Genomic DNA, 22,085 nt, shown 5'->3' on the forward strand with positions numbered 1-22,085 from the left:
CTCTCTTAGTAAGGGTAGAGGAGTCTCACCGAGCTATGGTAAGCAGCTCTTCTAGGAGGACACTCCAAAATCAAACCATTGCCCTCTAGTCTTGGGTAATGCCATAGCCTCTGTCCATAGTCTTCCACTGTCTTGTTAAGAGTTCTCTTGCTTGAGGGTACTCTCAGGTACACTATTCTATCTTATTTCTCTTCCTCTTGTTTTGTTAAAGTTTTTATAGTTTATACGGGAAATATTTTTTCAGTGTTGTTACCGTTTTTAAAATATATATTTTTTTTTCTCGTGTCCTTACCTCACAGGGCTATTTTCCCTGCAGGAGCCACTGGGCTTATAGCATCCTGCTTTTCCAACTAGGGTTGTAGCTTAGCAAGTAATATATATATATATATATATATATATATATATATATATATATATATATACAGTATATATATATATATATATATATATATATATATATATATATATATATATATATATATATACTGTATATATATATATATATATATATATAATATATATATATATATATATATATATATATATATACACAGTATATATATATATATATATATATATATGTATATATATATACAGTATATATATATATATATATATATATATATATATATATATATATATATATATATATATCAAACATACATATCTATGTGCGAGTGTTACCTCATTATTATATTCGACTTTAAGCACCATGACCCCATCCAGCACAATACCTAATTCCAAGGATTACCAACTTTGCTGTGTAACCTTCAGTGAAAGCTACTCCATTTTCATCGATTTACTGTACATTATCTATAAAAACATAAAATAAATGAATGCTACCAATCAATCACTAACCCAAAGAGAATGGGAAGTAGGACTTGAGTTTATCAGGTAAATAGATATTTTGAAGCTTTCGTTACTCAACACTTTTGCAAACAAAGAGAATTAATTCGGCATCTCTACGACACTTAAAACCACAACAATTCAACTATAGATATTCATTTTAATTTTTGCATCTAATTGGGAATGGTGTAGCCGACCGACATTTTCATTCTACGCCTTTCTTCAGAAATTGGTTGGCATAATGTGATTATTAAAAGAATTTCTTTCTGTTAATTTAAAGATATCCTACAAAGACAGAGATGATGAGAAGGGAGTATGCAATAGAGGTTGAAATATCATTGGAAGGAGAAGGGATTAATGAGGTAGAATCATTTAAGTATTTAGCAACTATGATCTCCATACAGGGTCTTTAGAATTGGAGTTTAGTGAAAAATTAAAAAAATGCAAATTAGAAAATGGCAAGGTTAAGTCAAATTTGGGAATCAAATTGCCAGAAAAAAACTTATAAAAATCAAATTTTACATCAGTTTAGTGAGATCGGTGTTACCATATGGACACGAGTCATGGTATGACAATGAAACAATCTCTAATAGATTTAGTAGATTTGAGAACAAAGCCCTCAGAAGGATATTGGGAGTTAAACGGCAGGATGGGATTAGAAACAAAATTGTAAGAGATTAATCGAATGCCGTATGTGGATGAGATCATGATGAAGGGTGGAAGAGTTGAAAGACCCAAGCCTACATAGCTGAGGACCATGAAGTGTAAAGTAGATGATGAATGGAGAAGCATTGTATTAAAAGCTCAAGATAGAGATGACTGGTGAAATCTAACCGATGCCCTTTGCGTCAATAGTTGTAAGAAGAGATGATGATGATGATGATGATATATATATATATATATATATATATATATATATATATATATATATATATATATATATATATATATATATGTATATATATATATATATATATATATATATATATACTGTATATATATATACATATATGTGTGTGTGTGTATGATTATCACCAGCTATAACTAGTCTATTGCAGGACAAAAGCCTCATACATATTCTTCCAATCCCATTGTTTACGTTCTTTCCTTAAAAGTCTATACCAGCAAATTTTCCTAGTTTGTCAATCCATCGTCTTCTCTTCCTTCCCCTGCTTCTTTTGCAATCTCTATGGTTCCATTCTGTAATTCTCAATGTCAATCTATTATCTAAATGTAAGAGTAAGAGCCTCTCCAGGACATAAGACCAAAATTAAAAGATGGATAAGTATGGAATGATGAGCTTTTGGTAAACAAAATGAGATTATGACATGTAAAATGCCACTTTCTCTAAAAAAAAAAGTATTCAATCAGATGGTCCTACTAGTATTAACTTATGCTGCAGAAACGTGGAGCCTTACTAGCCTTAGAACATAAGCTAGTTGCAACTCGAAGAGCTATATAAAGAATAATGATGGGAATAACTTTAAGAGACAGAAAATGACCAACATGGATACAAGAGCAATCTAAAGTAGAGGATATTCTAACAAATGAAAGAAAAAGAAATGGGCATGGGCACGACATATAATGAGAATTACAGATAATAAATGGTCATTAATAACAACAGAATGGGTTCCTAGAAATTGTAAAAAAAAAGCAGGGTAAGGAAGAGAAGACGATGGATTGACAAACTAAGAACACTTGCAGGTATAGACTTGCATAGAAAGATCATAAATAGACATGTCTGAAGCCTTTGTCCTGCACTGTACTACTTATGGCTGACGATAACAATAAAAAAATAGCTGACAGCATGAGAGAACAGCAACCTACGAACAAGATTTGCACCCCTATATCACAATATGTTCATGACTTATTTGTCGTTCAAACAAGTGCTTCATATAATTACCCTACAATTGTCAAACACTTTTTCTCTAAAAATTGATTACCGAATTACTTTCAATCAATTTGTAAAATATTTATGGCATAGTAGCTAACAGGAATTTATAACAAGTGTGGATGCAGCATCCTAATGGTGACTATAGTTCAATAATTAAATTTGATATAATATTGGTTTCTCACTATGAAAATATATACATGCCATATTTTAGTAAGCCTCTTAAGATGAGTTGAAATACTATATTGTGTAATATTAATGCACAAAGAAAAGAGACAGCTCTTACTCACCTTCCTGCTTACCACCTGCAACCCCTACACGTTTGAAACAGACTGTACATACCACTCTCGATCTAAGGAAGAAAAGCATTATCTTGTAAATAATGACCATTTACCTTGAGGAAACAAAAATGGAATATTATCTAAATCTTACTTCCCTTTTTAATGTATCCCTTCTCCTGTAGTATTTGAAGAGAAAGCTACCTTTCTTGCATTTAATTCTGATAAAACATCACAAATCTTAAAAGTAATAAGTAATTTTTTTAGCCATACAAACCCAAGTCCTTTGATTAGGGAGACTAATTCAGTGACCAGAAGTCGGTCATTAAAGATGGGTAATGAGCACAGTTATTCAGCTGGTGAGGGTACAGGTTGAGGGGTCCCAACCCCTTTCCAGCTGGAAGGCCTTCACTTTAGACTTTTCAGCCTAGGACTTGAGAGGGAGGTTGGATTAAAGGACTAGGAAAAATATAAATTACCGTGCTTTAAAAATTTGATTTGTTTCTGTATGGTATACAAACCCTCGTCTTTCAATCGACTCACTGTTGGTGGCTGGATGTCCCCTTGGAACCTAAACTAGATTGTTTATTTTCTTCCCTGGAAATGATCACAGCTTGATCTGTACAGAAGCAAAGCAATGACCCCAGCAACCTCCTACCCAACTTTCTTAGGAATTAAAGGCTGAAAGAACCTGTGCTGTACATGCACGCACGTACCTGATCAAACTAAAGATACCCTTTCCCATGAAAGGGTTGTCATTTGGAGTAATACATCTTGTATGATGATCAATAGGTTTGTAGAAGAACCACCATCCCCTAGCTAGTTACAGGGGGATGTGAGAGATACTTCTTTATACCTAAAGAATGGAGCTCTGAAGTCTGATCCTGTGTGTAACCTTTTGACTGCTTGGTCCATGAGAGGGGGGGAAAAATGAAGGAGAAGAGCCAGTCATATTACCATTAAATCCAGACTCACATTTCACGTTACCATAGACGAAATGCGTCCTTGTCCTGTGTGAGAGCTGGGCTGGTTACACAACTACTTGAATACCCACCCCAATTCTAAGCACAAAGGTGTCAAGGGACTTGGGGGTATACAGTACTCTCACGAATACTATAAAAGACTGAGAAGGTGATCAGTTTTTCCAGACCACAGTCTTCAACACCTGGCCCACTGACAGGTTTCTCCTGAAGGCAAGAGTGGGGCCAATACCCCTGACTTTGAGCTCTGGTTATAACTGGTGCCTCAACCCTTTCATCAGTTGGGGTGTATGCTTTATGGACTCATGGAGCCAGAGAGAGACAGTGTCCCTTGACACCTCTTCTTGAACCTGTCAGGACTAATGAAAAGTCTCTGAAACTTGAGCTTGAGGTGTCGGGTCCTTTTCAGATAGCAACGCAGAGCCTCATGGGACACAAGAGCACCTACTCTCGATCACCAATAGCTATTTCCTGGAGAGGGGATGGAGGACTTGAACCTGGGGTCATGCGCTGCCGAATTCTGGGTTTTGGCCACAAAGTAAAGCACAAAACTGAAGAAAACCTTCTTCCACCTCTCTGCATGGATGAGAGGTAGCCGAGAGAGTCTTGAGAGTCAGGTCCCTGTCTGACGACCTCTTCAAAGGCTCAAATGGAGTAGCCGTCAGAGCCTTCAGGACTAGAATCACTTTCCACTCCTGGGGCCTGTGAGCCTGGGGAGAGCAAAACTGCTCGAAGCTTTTCAGGAAGTAGGGAGGTCTATGGCCTTCAGCCAGAAGACCATACTCCGAGTGGTAGCACTTTCACAGCTGTGACTGAGAGATGCTCACTTCAACAAAGAAAGATGAAGAATTCTGAGATTTGTACTGGAGTTGCTCTGACTGGAAAAGTATCCCTTCTACGACACTTTTGGAGAAGATGGCCAACTTATCCAGGTATACAGCTGTAGAGGATCACCAGAGGTATCCAGATATCTCCTGTGCAGTGCCTTGCAAAAACCCTTTTGCTCAGAGTTGATCCTGGATAGCCTCCAGCTGTGAAGAGCCAAGGACTGCACACCCTGGTAGTACCTCTGCAGGTAGAGCTGACAGAGAAGTGTGGGCCACTAGGGTAGTGCTCTTGGGACCTTGACCAGAACAAGCAGATCGGGATACCACTTGGCATGAGGCCATTTAGGAGCAACCAGAGTCGTCCGAGTCTTGGCTTAATCAACTTTTGATTAACGGCTGGATCACACTGAACGGCAAAAAGGCATACATGTCCAGGTGACCCCATTGGTGTTGGAACGCATCTTCCAACACCGCTGCGGCTGATAGAGAAGTATGGACCACTAGGGTAATTCTCTTGCGACCTCCACCAGAAGAACAAGCAGATTGAGATACCACTCGACATGAGGCCATCAGGGAGCAACCAGGGTTATCTGAATCCTGGTGTAATCAACTATTGATTAATGGCTGGATCAGGCTGAACGGCAGAAAGGCGTACATGTCCAGGTGATTCCATTGGTGTTGGAAAGCAACTTCGAACACTGCCCATGGGTCTAGAATGGGGGAGCCTTCCTGCTACAAGAGGATATAGGGACCACTCTGCCCATACAACCTGAGTGTATTAGCACATTTCTTTTACCCGGAATGCACCTTGCTGGCAACTCTATAGCATGAAATGCCATCCAAATGTGTATCCACTTCATCAGCTTGCAAAGAGGGCTCCAAACAATGCTCCATTGCTTGTTGACATAGGCCACTACGGTGTTGTCCCTTATCAACAATAAGTGCCTCCTCAAACCTTCTTGGAATGCTTGGAAGGCTGCTTGCATCTTAAGAACATTGATGAACAGATACCTTTCTTCTTCAGTCTAAATGTTCAAGATGATCAGGTCATCCAGATGTGCTCCCAGGCCTTCCTTTGAGGTGGAAAGTTGAGTAGAACTCCCCTAGAGAGATTCTCCTCATTGAGCCACCAGATCAGATTGGCCCAAATTTTCTACCCCACTTGAATAGGATAGAACGGAAATCCCTGTCGGTTGACCAAGTCTAAGGTAGTGGCATATACGCAGAAGCTTCAGCAAAATGGCAAATTTGAAGAGGAGTGCAAAGTGCTGAAAGTCTCTGGCAATTTATGGGATTGACGAAAATATAACGTAGTCTTCTCGCTCCTTAATGCAAATGCCCACCTTTGGGAAGCTACGATCTACAGTCGGTAACAAAGGGGATAATTATAACAATTATATGCTGAATAGAGATTGGATCTATCTATCCTAAAGAGAAAGTGTCTAAAATACCCTCGCAATCTTATTTCTTTCCATTATTATACATGAAGCCTATATCACCAATTCAACTGTAAAGCTATAAAAATGAAAATAAACAGCTTTGGATAGGAAGCAACAGTACGACCATACTTGATAAGCAGGTGGGTGGGTCTGCATGCCCAATTGCACCACTGAAGACATCTCCCTATTATAAAGGATGTAATGTTTGTATATGCATAGGAACAAACAGTACAATACTGTATCTAAATTAACAAATTCAAACATAAAATGTACTAAAAATGGCTATCAAAATACTGACAATTAGAATAATTGCTTATTTGTTTATGATTTCCTTAAAAGGTAAAAAAACATCATTAGTCCTGTATCCATCTTTATTTCCTTTGTGTTGATTGAAATATTTCCTTTTTATATAAAAATATGCTTACTAAAGCTATAAAATTCAGTACAAGATCAATTAGTAATTCTTATTCTTAAAATTTATATCTACATCATTTAAAAAACATTTACAGACCTGAGCAATATCAAACTTTTGGCATTTTGAAGGAAGATTATCTAAGAAAATTACCAGTTTCCTATTAATCTTTTTTTATGTTACCTATCACAGTCTCCATGTCTGTTATCTAAACAAACATCATTCCTAAACAATTTGCATAGTATCTTTGATCTAATTTTCCAATGCAGTAAAATACTGTACAGTATTAGGCTCTGATAACCAACTGGCTGGCAGCTAGGGACAAAATTTAGTAGTTGCAAACCTAACGAAATAGTTTTTATTAATTTGTTAGAAATATAATCTTCCAGAAATTGTCTGCTATTATAAGAAAGTAAATAAACAAACAAAACATACATCTTTTTTATGCTCCCAGAGTTGACCAGGCAAATTTATTCTAATATGAGGTTTCAGAAATAGTGACCCTGGTATATGTAAAGCCTGATACCTTAAAATCATTGAATTTTAACCTATGGATGAAAATAAAAAATAAAGAGATAGTTGAAGAATTAGATTAACTAGATGAGATGAGAAAAAAGGAATGAATTTGCAGAAAACAAAATATACCTGGGATACAGGAACACTGTAAAAAGTGTCAGTATGGCCTACAGGGCCCCTTGCGAAACACAGAGCTGGCAGTACCCCTTGTATGGTAAAATGATAGAAAACTTCTGAAATCTGCAAATAGAAGTTGGTTTAAAAGGGGTCATGGGGAAGGCAATATAGCTTGGAAGATCGAATCTTTACAAAACATATTTAAATCTTAAAACCTTACCTCAACTGAATTCCCACAACTTTTTGTAAGGTTTATTTATGAAAAATGTTATTTTGATAATAAAATAAATTTTTGAATATACTTACCCGGTGATTATATAGCTGCAACTCTGTTGCCCGACAGACAACTCTACGGTAAAAACTCGCCAGCGATCGCTACACAGGTTGCGGGTGTGCCCAACAGCGCCATCTGTCGTCCAGATACCCAGTACTCAATGTAAACAAAGACTCAATTTTCTCCTCGTCCCACTGCGTCTCTATTGGGGAGGAAGGGAGGGTCCTTTAATTTATAATCACCGGGTAAGTATATTCAAAAATTTATTTTATTATCAAAATAACATTTTTCAATATTTAACTTAGCCGGTGATTATATAGCTGATTCACACCCAGGGGGGTGGGTAGAGACCAGCAATATATGTTTACACTTTTATGAGCTAAGAGTTTTTATTTCATTTTAGAAGTTATCAAAATAACAAAAACAAAATAAATAGGTACCTGGTAAGGAAGTCGACTTGAACAATTACTCTGCCTTTTAAGTACGTCTTCCTTACGGAGCCTCGCGATCCTCTTAGGATGCTGATCAACCCCTAGGATCTGAAGTATCAAGGGTTGCAACCCATACAACAGGACCTCATCAAAACCCCTAATCTAGGCGCTCTCAAGAAATGACTTTGACCACCCGCCAAATCAACCAGGATGCGAAAGGCTTCTTAGCCTTCCGGACAACCCAAAAAACAATAATAAAAACATTTCAAGAGAAAGATTAAAAGGGTATGGAATTAGGGAATTGTAGTGGTTGAGCCCTCACCCACTACTGCACTCGCTGCTACGAATGGTCCCAGTGTGTAGCAGTTCTTGTAAAGAGACTGGACATCTTTCAAGTAAAATGACACGAACACTGACTTGCTTCTCCAATAGGTTGCGTCCATTATACTTTGCAGAGATATATTTTGCTTAAAGGCCACGGAAGTTGTTACAGCTCTAACTTCGTGCGTCTTCACCTTAAGCAAAGTTCGGTCTTCCTCACTCAGATGTGAATGAGCTTCTCGTATTAACAATCTGATAAAGTCTGACCAAGCATTCTTTGACAAAGGCAAGGATGGTTTCTTAACTGAACACCATAAAGCTTCAGATTGGCCTTGTAAAGGTTTAGTACGCTTTAAATAGAACTTAAGAGCTCTAACAGGGCATAAGACTCTTTCTAGTTCATTGCCTACGATCTCCGATAAGCTGGGGATAAAGAAAGATTTAGGCCAAGGCCGAGAAGGCAGCTCATTTTTGGCTAGAAAACCAAGTTGTAGCGAACAAGTGGCTTTTTCTGACGAAAATCCTATGTTCTTGCTGAAGGCATGAATCTCACTGAGTCTTTTAGCCGAGGCTAAGCATACCAGGAAAAGAGTCTTAAGAGTGAGATCTTTCAGGGAGGCTGATTGTAACGGCTCCAACCTGTCTGACATGAAGAATCTTAGTACCACGTCTAAATTCCATCCAGGGGTAGCCAAACGACGCTCCTTGGTGGTCTCAAAAGACTTAAGGAGGTCTTGCAGATCTTTATGTTTGGAAAGATCTAAGCCTCTATGCCGGAAGACCGATGCCAACATGCTTCTGTAGCCCTTGATAGTGGGAGCTGAAAGGGATCGTCCTTTTCTCAGGTATAAGAGAAAAACAGCTATTTGAGCTACAGAGGTACTGGTCGAGGATACAGAAACTGACTTGCACCAGTCTCGGAAGACTTCCCACTTCGATTGGTAGACTCTAATGGAAGAAGCTCTCCTTGCTCTAGCAATCGCACTGGCTGCTTCCTTCGAAAAGCCTCTAACTCTCGAGAGTCTTTCGATAGTCTGAAGGCAGTCAGACGAAGAGCGTGGAGGCTTTGGAGTACCTTCTTTACGTGTGGCTGACGTAGAAGGTCTACCCTTAGAGGAAGACTACTGGGAACGTCTACTAACCATCGAAGTATCTCGGTGAACCATTCTCTCGCGGGCCAGAGGGAAGCAACTAACGTCAACCTTGTCCCTTCGTGAGAGGCGAACTTCTGCAGTACCTTGTTGACAATCTTGAACGGTGGGAATGCATAGAGATCCAGATGTGACCAATCTAGGAGGAAAGCATCTATATGTATTGCTGCTGGGTCCGGGACTGGAGAGCAATAGATTGGAAGCCTCTTGGTCAGCGAGGTTGCAAAGAGATCTAGGGATGGTTTTACCCCAAGTGGCCCAAAGTCTCTTGCACACATCCTTGTGGAGGGTCCATTCGGTTGGAATTACTTGCCCTTTCCGACTGAGACAATCTGCTATGACGTTCAAGTCGCCTTGGATGAACCTCGTTACTAGGGAGATGTCTTGACCTTTTGACCAGATGAGCAGGTCCCTTGCGATCTCGTACAACGTCAGTGAGTGGGTACCTCCTTGTTTGGAGATGTACGCCAAGGCCGTGGTGATGTCCGAGTTAACTTCCACCACTTTGCTTCGAAGGAGAGACTTGAAGCTTTTCAAGGCCAGATGTACTGCCAACAGCTCCTTGCAGTTGATATGCATGCTCCTCTGACTCGAGTTCCACAGTCCTGAGCATTCCCGACCGTCTAGTGTCGCGCCCCAGCCCACGTCCGATGCGTCCGAGAAGAGAACGTGGTTGGGAGTCTGAACAGCCAGGGGAAGACCCTCTCTTAGGTTGATATTGTCCTTCCACCAAGTCAGACAAGACTTTATCTTTTCGGAAACCGGGATCGAGACCGCTTCTAGCGTCTTGTCCTTTTTCCAGTGAAAAGCTAGATGGTATTGAAGAGGACGGAGGTATAGTCTTCCTAGTGACACAAATTGTTCTACGGATGACAGCGTCCCTACCAGACTCATCCACAGCCTGACTGAGCAGCGTTCCTTCTTCAGCATCTTCTGGATGGATAGCAGGGCTTGATCTATTCTGGGGGCTGATCGTCTTGTTGTTCAGCAACGTCCTCATCAGAGGGTTCCTCATCCGAAAACTGATGAGGAAACGGCAACGTCTGGCTCGCTGAGTCCGGTCGCACTGGTGGATGCGTGACGGAGCCGGACGCAACATCATGGAACTGCTGCACAGTCTGTGAACTGTCAACAACCATGGGTGCGCGAGGAAGCACAGCGTCAACCCGAGACTGTCTAGACCGTCTGGGTTGTGCAGTCAACACCCTACCGGGTTGCTGAGATTGACGCACTGCGTCAAAACAAGTCACCTCTGCTGGTTGTTGAACGTCCTGAACGTCAACAACCACCTCCGAGCGTCGCTTAACGTCAACGTGCGGCTGGCAACCCACACTGGGTCGCATCGGTGGAGGAACCACCTCAACTGGCAGACGCGAGTAGGTTACCTCAGCGTCAACAGGGCGCACAACCGACCGGTTGGAAGGTTGTTGGCCAGAAGGTTCGGTAGCAACCTTCTCCGCATTAAAGTCCTCTATCAAGGACGCAAGCTTGGACTGCATGTCTTGCAGCAAAGCCCATTTAGGGTCTACGGGAGCAGGTGTGGCAACAGACGGGGTTAGCGACTTAGGCGGTACCGCTTACCATCCCTGAAAGCCTTGTTATGCATGACATAATTGTACAGCAAAACTTCAAAGGCTCGAAAACAGCTGTGAAGTTGACCTGTAAACAACTTGGAGCGTCTCCTGGCCAGGCGCCAGGGAGAGTCTACGAGAATTGAGAAGTCTATCTGGGCAGAGGCATGAACTCCCAAGCCGAGAACTTCTCTCGTGTCATATCAGACTCTCGCTCTATAAACCAGTTTAAAAGAAGGGAAAGCAAAGGCTGTATCCCCCAAACTCCTCCTGGTGATAAACCAGTCGCCTAGCCAACATAAAGCTCTCTAGGAGAGCGAGAGAGCACTAGCTTAAAAACAACGTCCTCAAGGGAATATCAGTAGGAGGGGGAACAGCAACTTCCTCATCTAAAGGAACCTTGTCCGATAAAAGCTGAGTCTCAAGCAAGGGAGAGACCTACCGTGGTGGCAATGCTTTACAAGCAGAGTCCACACTCACTGGTGCATTAGTAGCGGACCAGAACGCAACGTCATGTAACTGCTTGACAGTCTGTGAACTGTCAACAACTGAACTGTCAACAACAACAGGTGCGTGGGGACGCACAGCGTCCACTCGAGACTGCTTTGACTGCCTAGACTGAGCAGTCAAAACAACTCTAGAATGCGGAGGTTGACGCACAGCGTCAAAACAAGTCAACTCCGATTGTTAGTGAACGTCTTGAACGTCAACAGGAGCATCAGCAAGTGGCCTAACGTCCAAATGCGGCTGAAAAACCACACGAGACCGCATCGAGTGTGGTTCTAAACAACCTGACTGACGTGACTTAGCTACGCCAACGTCAACAGTAAGCACAAAGGAACGTTAGGTTGGCTGAAAGCCAGGATATCGATGAGATAAACGGCTAGACTCAACGGACTAATCGGCAGAATAGTCTTCCATAAGGAAGGCAAGCATATACTGCATGTCTTGCCATACAACCCATTAAGGATCAACGGAAATGGTTGTGGTAAGAGACGAGGGTAACGTCTGTGACCGCAACACTTTGCCAACAAAAAAAGACTCTCGGAGTCTGTGTTACGCTTTTGTTAGGCGGCGAGCAGTTATCCGATGACTGCATAGGGTCAGAGCTGTCCTAATGGTTGTAACCAGGACGCTGGACCTGTCCTGAAAGGACTGACTTTCGCTTAAGGGCTTCGAAACCTTGTGACAGGTTTCTTATGCGAAAAGCCTTCGGAATACGAGGAGAAACAACGTCTCTCTCGTCTTATGGTAGGGGAGATCTTGGTAAGATACACCCGATACCATAGAGGGAAAACGTCTGTTCGTTGATCAAGGCCTCTCGAACCCATAAGTCGTTTGACATTACTTCTCCCCTGGGCTTGGGAGCATGCAAGAGGTCCCGGACTAGGTGAACGACAGGCACGAACAGGCGAACCCTCGGACGCAACACTGTAACACTTTGCGCATATCACTTTATCACTTCGATTTTCTGTTTTGCACTTATTTCACTGAAATCGAAACTTTTACTGATTTCTACCTGAAACACGCAATTCTACCCTTCATTAAAAGGTAGTAATTGTGAAATCAGTCGTATAATGCAAGCTCATTAATACCAGCAAAAAACAGAAAACATATTTTAAGATAAAAAAATCAGTGGCTGGGAAAGAGACTAAACACTAGTTCATATAACTACGTTTTCAATCTCTCACCGCACATAGCCTGGGGACGAGAATAAAAAACTAAAAACATTTTATCCTTCCTCCCCGTACAGCGACTAGGGACGAGAGTAACTCGAGAACAACGTTACCCGCTTGAACGGAACGTTTTCTCTCCTCTCTCTCCCTCCGTCTCTATCTCTCTCTCTCTTTCTCTCTTGATTTCGCACCTAAGAGAAGAGCCCAATTATATTTCGTCAAAAAAACATGTTATTTGACTAAAGGAAAAAACTGAAAGGTTTTTCAAAAAAAAAAATTCCTTTAAAATAGAATTTAAAACATTTAAGCTAAGAAAGAATGAACAAAACGTCAGAATCGATTTACTCTTACTGCAAAGTGAAACCGTGATACACTCTCTCTCTATCGTAACGATAGAGCGCATGATGAACGTCCTGAACGTCAACAACTGCGTAGCATAAAAAACTAAACGTTAGTTCATCTTTGAAAACAGTACGAAGACTATCAAAGAAATTCTTTCATAAAATATTACATTTAAAAAGTTTTAAATCCTTAGCTCTTTAAAAGCTAATTACGATATAAAGGGCTCAACGTTGATTAACTTCGGTTTCCAAGTTAGGACCGCCTACTCTCAGGAAAGGTCTATATAAACAAAACATTAAAATTATTTTTATATGTTTATAATAAATGGAAAGTTAATCGAAGAGGCCTAATAAAGGCGGAGAGATATAAAATATATTGAGGAAAATCTATAACGTGATAAGATAATTACTAAAAGCCTAAACACACTTCCGTCTAAGGGAAGGGTCGGCCATTTAAAAGTGAAAGAAAGTCCATACTCTCTTTGTCACCATAATTAAATCTATCCAAAACGAGTTCAAGATTTAAGATGAAGATAAAACACCTGCATAGCGAAAGCTCAAAACTAGAATAAAGTACTTCACCAATTAGTTGTGAAAAAACTCCAGTTTAGCAACAGCGAGTAAGTACGTCTTGTCGATAGCTCGACAGAGAGAAAATTGAGTCTTTGTTTACATTGAGTACTGGGTATCTGGACGACAGATGGCGCTGTTGGGCACACCCGCAACCTGTGTAGCGATCGCTGGCGAGTTTTTACCGTAGAGTTGTCTGTCGGGCAACAGAGTTGCAGCTATATAATCACCGGCTAAGTTAAATATTGAAAACTAGAAAGACAATCATCATCTGGCAAAACTAACCAAAAACTGCTATTAAATATAGTTTTGTTCAAATTCTTTTAAAGTGTTGCATATAATAGTATAAAGGTATGAAATATTTCAGCAATAAAATTTGTGAAAAAAAAACTTTAAGATAAATAGTTTTTCATCAAATTCTGACTAAGTATCTTATAAAAAGAGACACAACAGATATGTATTTTCTACTATTGTTGTTAACAGGCCTTTTGAAAGATTTTTGTAACACATACTGCATTGTTTCTTATACAGAATGGGTAATTTTATCATCTTAATAGCAATATCAATTTACATCTCCCAACACTCATAGCAGTAGCCAAGGTCTACAATTCTTGATATTTTCAACCTGTAGCTGGGGTTCTGTGAATTTAAGACAAGATTTCTACATACAATAGTTTCAAATTTAGAATGGTAAAGTAATTCCTATTTAAAATGTATTTCATCTTAAACAATTAACTGATATCTAATTTTCATCGACTTGAACAACTAAAACATAAAAGAGGCCATTTTCAAACACTTGTACAAATCAATTCAAATTAATTTCAATGAGCCGTTGTCAAAGCATTTGAAGTGGCAAAATATCTTAAATATTTTCCTGTGATGCAAGGAAAACATTTTACAAAGCCATTTTCACGATACACATACCATACTGTAAGATACTAAATAATCTTATCATCACATTGTATGGTAAATTTATTTATATAGTACAGTATACAGTACCTCACAACCATAGAATATTTTGACAATGTTGACGTAAACTACTGTATAATCAATATTTAAATGAAACATATATAACAAAATTTCAAAAGTAATTTGTATTCTTCTAGGTATACAAACTTCTCCTTTAAAATAGGGGAATATCTTTAGTGGAGGTGGAACAGAGCATGAATTCGTCAATGAGGTAGTTAATAATAGGGGGTGCACACGGACCAGTAAACTCGCCCACCTGCCTGCAGGAAGTTTGTATAATTTTAAAATTTTATACAAACTTCTCGTCTTTTAAAATAGGGTCACTCACTAATTGGTGGGTTGGAAGTCAGGGCCCTAGATCTGAACTGGTTGGTTCTTTTTCTTTCCTAGAAATGTCAGTCTCCCTGCCTCGTATCGAAGCAAAGGGTATGACTTCCAGCAACCACCTGTCTGTCCATCATACAGATGAAAAGGCTGATAGAACGCTTGGTCTATACTAAGACTGGTATGGGGTTAAATGAGGGATCCCTTTCCTCTAAGGGGATAGCAGTCCAGAACGATATACCTGGCATATGATGACCATTGAGTTGGTATATATTTTACCATCCTCTGGCTCATTCAGGGAGGATGGATGAGATACTTATATATTCTAATGATGGAAGACTGATGATGGATCACAGCGACAGAATGGAGGGTTGATGATGCTCCACAGTGACAGACAAGAGTGGGGGAAGCATCCCAGGCACTGATCATGGAAAAGACAGCTGTAACCCGTATTTTTCTTTCTGTTGATTGGGGCAGGAAGGCAGCCCCACTCCAGTAAAAAAAGGGTAATGGTCCTACACCACTGGCTCATGGCCATCAGCAAGTGGACAATTACAAACCTCCAGTATTACAGTACCATCATCTCAACAAGGGGTACCGAAAAAATCTAATCAGAGAACGGAGCAGCAATCCACTGTCCAGGTAGAAAAAGCCGCCTGTGGACCTCTGCCACGCCTGCTATAGGGGTAGCTGGGAAAATCAACCCCCAAAAAGGGAAGTGATGTTGTAAGGATCCCTCTCTGTACAGCTGGGACTAGATACCCCTCCTTATACCTAGGACTGGTCTTCCCGGACATCTTATTCTTCTTTCTAGAAGAACCATCAGAATCAAATTAGAAGTGAAGTGAGCTGGGGAGGAAGAAGAAAATGCACGTTTCTTCCTCTCACTAACCGTTACCTCCGGTTTTGCAACCAGAGGAGTTGAGTCCGAGCGACCATCGATGACGGAGTTCCCCACAAGAAAATACCCTAATGGTTGCTCCAACAGGAACAGCAACACTGGGGAACACTGTCAAAGGGGATGTGGTAGGCACACACACTGGGGCAAGCAACACAAAGACAAAAATGTTGGGGTCCAAAGCACAGAGTGGGAGGGGATTTAAGACCCTGGAACCATTAAGGTTGGGGTGATATACAGCACATAGGGGTTACCAGATCAGTGGTGATAACGGCTGACACCAGGCACTGGGGCAATATACTCTGATAATTCATGCCCTTGAGCCAACTTGTGCCCAACTCAGGATATGGTACCAACTCATGCCGGGACCTTACTCACAAGCACTTGCACACTTACATGGGAGTGGGCCTTGGGCTTGGGAACTAAAGAGGGAATCATCACTGAAACACTGGCTCTGGGGACACCAGGAGCAAAGTAGCTTTAGCTACCTAGCTACCAGATCTCTTTACAAAGATATAAAGGCCCTACTTGCCAGACCTAAGGAGGTCCAAGCCTTCCTCATTGTCGGCAGTCTGCACAGCAATCACTGGGGAACTTCACACATCACCAGATCCTGATAAGCCCACCAAAGCAAATCCAACATCTTGCTCCTGCTGCATACTCCCAGGGGACTGATCCAAGGGCGTGTGCACAGAAGCCACAGTAGTAGTTATACTTGATGATGGAAAGAAAGATGTAAAAGACTTCCTCAGTGTCTTTTGGGCCGTTCCCAAAAGCGACACTGGACAAGGCTTAGCTCTTTTCTCATTCAAAGCATGCACCTTACACTGCACAGGAAGCTATAATCTGAACTCAGCACACATGGATGATTATATATAAACATTTGTGCCCCTACAAGAAGCACAGAGAGAGTAGATATTCAGACAGTTTAGGCATAAACCAGTTGCAATGTTCACTCTTTCTCCAGCAAGTACAAATCTCTGGCTCATTCACATTCATCATACAAAGCAGCAACAATCAGCATTCACTTTCTGGAAAGCAAGTGAAGAGTCTCCGACAGGTGGGTAAGATGGGCTACTCACCTTCGTGTCCTACCTCTTGTTAACTACTTTGCTGAAGACTTTCCCTTATTTTAAAGGACAAAAGGTTTGTGTAGTATACTTATAGAAACAAACAATTAATCGTCATTGTATTTATACTTTTACAGTCTACTATTACTGTACTTTCTATCTCTTGTCTACAAGCTAAAAATACTTTCAACACCCAAAATGCAAACGTAAATCTGAAAAAAAATTGATTGGACCTTGGTGAAAAATTATGCCTTTTCAAACAGCAACATATAAACTTAAATATTCTAAGAGAAGCATACAAAGAATAACTAAATAAGACAGACGTAAGATGAAATTAACATATATTGCTAATTAAGACTATGATAAAAGTGGAACACTAATATGAAGTATAACTTTAACAGTAAAATCACAAAACAATTTTAGGTGGGCTTCCTTAGTATAACATTCCAATTAAATGTATCATATTTCTTTGTTATCTATATTGAAAACTTTTCTATTTTCATACTCCACTCATACAATCACAAACCTAATAATACATTCCTATATGAAAGTAATCAAAGCACAATGAAAAATTAACCCCTTGCTAGTAACTAAAAATCTATCCACTATCAACTTTATATCTGAATATTAATAATCTTATGTTGTAGCAACGAAACCGTCTGACTAGTTCTAGAAAACATAAAAAATTAAAAATGAACAATAGCATGATATGAACAGTACTAAGTCCATCCTAGCACCTAGAAGAATTGCATGCGTTATAGTATACCAGGAGCCAATGGATAACATCAAAGAACATAGATTATCATTAATAATATTACTAGGTAGTTTTAGCAGACAAACAGAGGTGGATAAAACATCCCACAGCCAACTAGTAAATTTTATAAACAGCATATTTAGATCAAAAGGCAGATGTTTTTAAACCCAAAAATTGAAAAATAAAAGAAAATTGTACCCATCTGTTTTATTCTTAAGACTCAAAACTATTGTATTTACCCCTGATTGATGACTTTAGTTAGTGCAAGACCAGAATACCAATAGTGATTTACAATTATTTTTCTTCTGGCTTGATGTTGCCATCTAAATCATCTTCTATTCAGTGCATAGTTTTTATATTTCAACTGACCATGGTTTGAACTTCAGATGATAATTTGTATATGCACTGGAACAATTTAAATTGACTTTAAAGAAGACATTTCAATTACCTCACTATATAATCATTATCCTATTCCTATACATTTTTTCTTCTCTCAACTTCAATACAGTACTGTATCTTTGCTTTTCAAACTTTACACGAGAGAGATAACTGTGAAGCTGGAATACACGGTAGTTAAAATCTTATAAACGAGATGTAAACAGTTGATCGGGACTTACTGACCGGGAGTGGGAAAAGCCATGCGCCCCTGCTTCCTCGCTGATTATTCATAATGATGGCAAACTTAATTTCTTTTCTTTATCATTTTCCAGCATGCTACCAACTTTGGAGCTTCCGTGAAGATTTTTGCAGATGAGAGAAAGTATCTCGGGCGTTGGACAAAACCTGAGGCACCTTTATGAGGTCCTGGGAAGTGGATCCTTTTGTGTCCTGCCTATAGAGAACACTCCTGAAGGCAGGCAGTAACTTCTGCTACCCTAAGGATGAATCTCTTATGTAAAGGACAAAGGTTTGTATTTGTAACACAATAACTGATGAATTTGGAGATAATTTGTGTTTCTTAATTATACAAACCCAAGTGCTTTACTCATACCTTCCCATCATCACCAACCCCCTAGAAAGTACAAGCTGCAGTTAAAAGTAACTACTCAGTGAGCAAGCAGGGGGCGGGGCTGTCTCCTCTCCCATTAGGCAACTATTGACCAACTTTTAACAATTCTTTATAAGATTTTAACTGCCATGTATTCCAACTTAGCTGTTCTCTCCTATGTAAAGGACTCAGGTTTGTACAGTTAAGAAAAAAAAGAATTATCTCCGAATTCGTGATACTTTTTAACCAAACCATTTACTGTACAGTACAGCACCTTCCTCTCAAGCTGGCAATATTCCCATCATACAGTTGTAGTACTGTATATGGCAATGAGTGAAACTCACATATAAAAAATAATAAATCTAGTAATATGAAGGATTGTTATACATAATACACAGGTAGAACTAACAGTAGGAAATTACAATATTATAGCAAACACAAAATGCATAGGGCAGTAACCCAAAAAATGTAACCAATGACTTGTAGATAAACTATCTCAACATGTTCTTAAATATGGTATTTCATCACAATCATAAATATTATAAAGAAAAGTACTAATAATCTACCCTAAAATGTACAACCAGAACTAAAAGCTTACATTTGTTTTCAAACCTTTGTACTATCCTTATATAAATATTAGTACTGTGCGAAGATTACTGAAGGAAGGAAATCTTATTGTGCTGCTCTTTTGTAGCCGATATAAATTCTACTGTGACTTCTGGTATAAATTCTAGAACCTAAAAAAAAAAAGATAAACATACAAATATAATATTTCAGCTACTTTTTTATTTCTAACAATATCGAATAAATATACAGTAATGACAAATATCACAGTATCTTCCATTTACAAAATATTCTATATTTCTACCTGTAACTGCTGTAAAAACTAATGGAATATCTATTAAAATAGCACAGAGGGAAAGGTACAGTATTCTACCCACTACCTTACATTTTCTTGGAGCAATGACCCTCCAAAAAGTTGTTCCTACTCATATGAAAACCTTTCTTCGTCAAAATAGGGTTACAATATGTCTTCAGCAGTGCTGGAAGGGCTATTGAATCGTTAACAAGATAGTTATTAATAATTGCTTACCAGTTGTCAAAGAATGGCCCCTTTTGCTTTGGCTGCAACAGATAAAGTATTGTACGGGGACAATCATAGAACTATGGGTCAATTAATAGAGGAGCTCGAGTGCCCTCCCTCACCTTTTGACATTCAATTTTTTTTCTGTAAGAAGTTATGATGATAGAAGTTATCATCTGTTGCAAAAGATACAAGTACCTCAATTTCTTGTGCAATGACTTTTGGATAGTTACTGTACTTGGATAGGATCCTTACCTATTTCTAGGTATGAAACTTGATAATGAGGCCCTTTTTGCCTTGAATAATTTTCAACTACACAAGCTAAGGGACAGAATAAGGCACATGTTCATGAGAAAAAGCCTTCTAGCAAATGTAAAAGAGGAATACTTAGTCGATTCTTTGTATGAAAGTATGCACTCAGGGAAAAATGAAAAAATATGTCATCACATTGGGGAGATAACGGCATACTGTACTTTAATGCTTCAGGCACTATATTTATCCAGTGCTACATACTACAACTAAAGTGCACCCTGGCTCTAACTGACATCGATCCTTCCTCATGGGAAGAAACAGCCAGGGACAGGAAAACCTGGAGGAGTACAGTACACCATGGCACGGTGGACTTCGAGGAGAGGAGGAGACAAAATGAGGAGGCTAGGAGGAGAAGGAGGAGAGAGCGATTAGAACAGCCCCGCCCACCACCTACCCTCCCTTGTGAACACTGTCCGCGACTCTTCCACCACAGACTAGGACTTAACAGCCACATCAGACATAAGCACCCACCCCATAGATAGGAGGCTGATGGCTAAAGACAGAACCCAATACTCGGACACGAGTGGGCGCCGACGACGACATACTACAGTAATCCAAGAAATTCAGCAAACAATTCTAAACCAAAATCCCCTTTGCTGTATTGTATATGAAAAAAAAAATAATAAAAAGAGCATTAGACAAAAAATTAAATACATATTCATATTACCCAAGGTCATATGGTCTGATCTGTGAGGCTCAAGGAATCATCTGGATGTTGGCATGTATAAAGAACCTGACGAAACTTGTCAATGATTTGTAACAGTTGTGATCTTCGAAGATTTGCTCTGTACATCATTTCCTCTAGATGGTGCTTACCACGGAAAAACATGACCAACCTATTAAAAAAAAAAATCTGTTACCAACATTACCTACAGAAATACAATTATTAGTACCAAATATAACACCTTAATACAATACCAATTTTACTGTAAGACATTTGTGCTCTTTCAAGATTAAAAGAGTTACAATACAGCAATAAATGATCTAGCAATCATGAATTCAGAGAAAACAATAAATAAGTTGCTTAAATTAGAGGAGTACCTTGAAAGATTAACAGACAGACAGTACCTGGTGCTGAGAAAATTTCATGGGATGACACTTGTCACTCTATGAGCTTGGTACAGAGAACTAAAATTCTAAATCATGAAACCATGGAAGTCACAGAGATTCTTCATTAAGTTGCATAACTACAAAATGCAAGCTGAATATTTGCTGATGGCATAAAAAAGAATCTTAATAAAAGAACTCAAACTTACTTTGAAAAAAGTTTAAGATCTTCAGGATTTTGGGCTGCCTCCACTTTCATGACCATTTCCTTCTCTGCCACTGAGAGGAAGGTGTCTAACTGACGACGAACAGAATCATCCGGAATTGTGCTTAAACTCACCCCTGGACTGGGACTTCGTTCATCACTACAGACTGCAAATACATGAAAGAAATGTTATTTTCATTAGTAAAATAAATTTTTGAATATACTTACCCGATAATCATGTAGCTGTCAACTCCGTTGCCCGACAGAATTCTACGGAAGGGATACGCCAGCGATCGCTATACAAGAGGGGGGTGTACTCACAAGCGCCACCTGTGGCCAGGTACTGCAGTACTTCTTGTTGACACCACCTCAATTTTTCCTCGGTCCACTGGTTCTATGGGGAGGAAGGGTGGGTCAATTAAATCATGATTATCGGGTAAGTATATTCAAAAATTTATTTTACTAATGAAAATAACATTTTTCAATATTAATCTTACCCGATAATCATGTAGCTGATTCACACCCAGGGAGGTGGGTGAAAACCAGTGTACATGTATATCAAGAAGCTAAGTATCCCGTATTTCATATTATCAGTTATTCAAAATAACAATGAAATTATAAGTACCTGGTAAGGAAGTCGACTTGAACCATTACTCTGCCTTAAATAAGTTCGTCTTCCTTACTGAGCGCAGCGTTCCTCTTAGGAGGCTGAACAACTCTAAGGTGCTGAAGTATCAAGGGCTGCAACCCATACTAAAGGACCTCATCACAACCTTTAACCTCGGCGCTTCTC

At 39.5% G+C, this 22,085-nt stretch overlaps 1 protein-coding gene and 1 long non-coding RNA gene across 3 annotated transcripts in view; one reads left to right on the top strand and one right to left on the bottom strand.

Annotated features, from left to right (window-relative positions):
- Positions 1-22,085, top strand: part of LOC137630586 (uncharacterized) — a 49,390-nt gene that overhangs the window by 3,490 nt on the left and 23,815 nt on the right. The window contains exon 2 of the long non-coding RNA XR_011041737.1: positions 18,367-18,563. This is a non-coding gene — a long non-coding RNA (uncharacterized lncRNA). The remainder of the gene's footprint in view (positions 1-18,366; positions 18,564-22,085) is intronic.
- Nprl3 (GATOR complex protein Nprl3) overlaps positions 20,708-22,085 on the bottom strand; it is a 38,841-nt gene continuing 37,463 nt past the window's right edge. For both annotated transcript variants that reach the window (XM_068362156.1, XM_068362155.1), the window contains exons 11-12: positions 21,297-21,459; positions 20,708-20,876 (exon numbers count right to left, since the gene is read on the bottom strand). In XM_068362156.1, coding sequence (XP_068218257.1) covers positions 20,714-20,876; positions 21,297-21,459 — 326 coding nt within the window. In that variant the 3' untranslated portion in view covers positions 20,708-20,713. The remainder of the gene's footprint in view (positions 20,877-21,296; positions 21,460-22,085) is intronic.

This window comes from Palaemon carinicauda, chromosome 38 (genome assembly GCF_036898095.1).
Source record: "Palaemon carinicauda isolate YSFRI2023 chromosome 38, ASM3689809v2, whole genome shotgun sequence".
Lineage (NCBI taxonomy): Eukaryota > Metazoa > Arthropoda > Malacostraca > Decapoda > Palaemonidae > Palaemon > Palaemon carinicauda.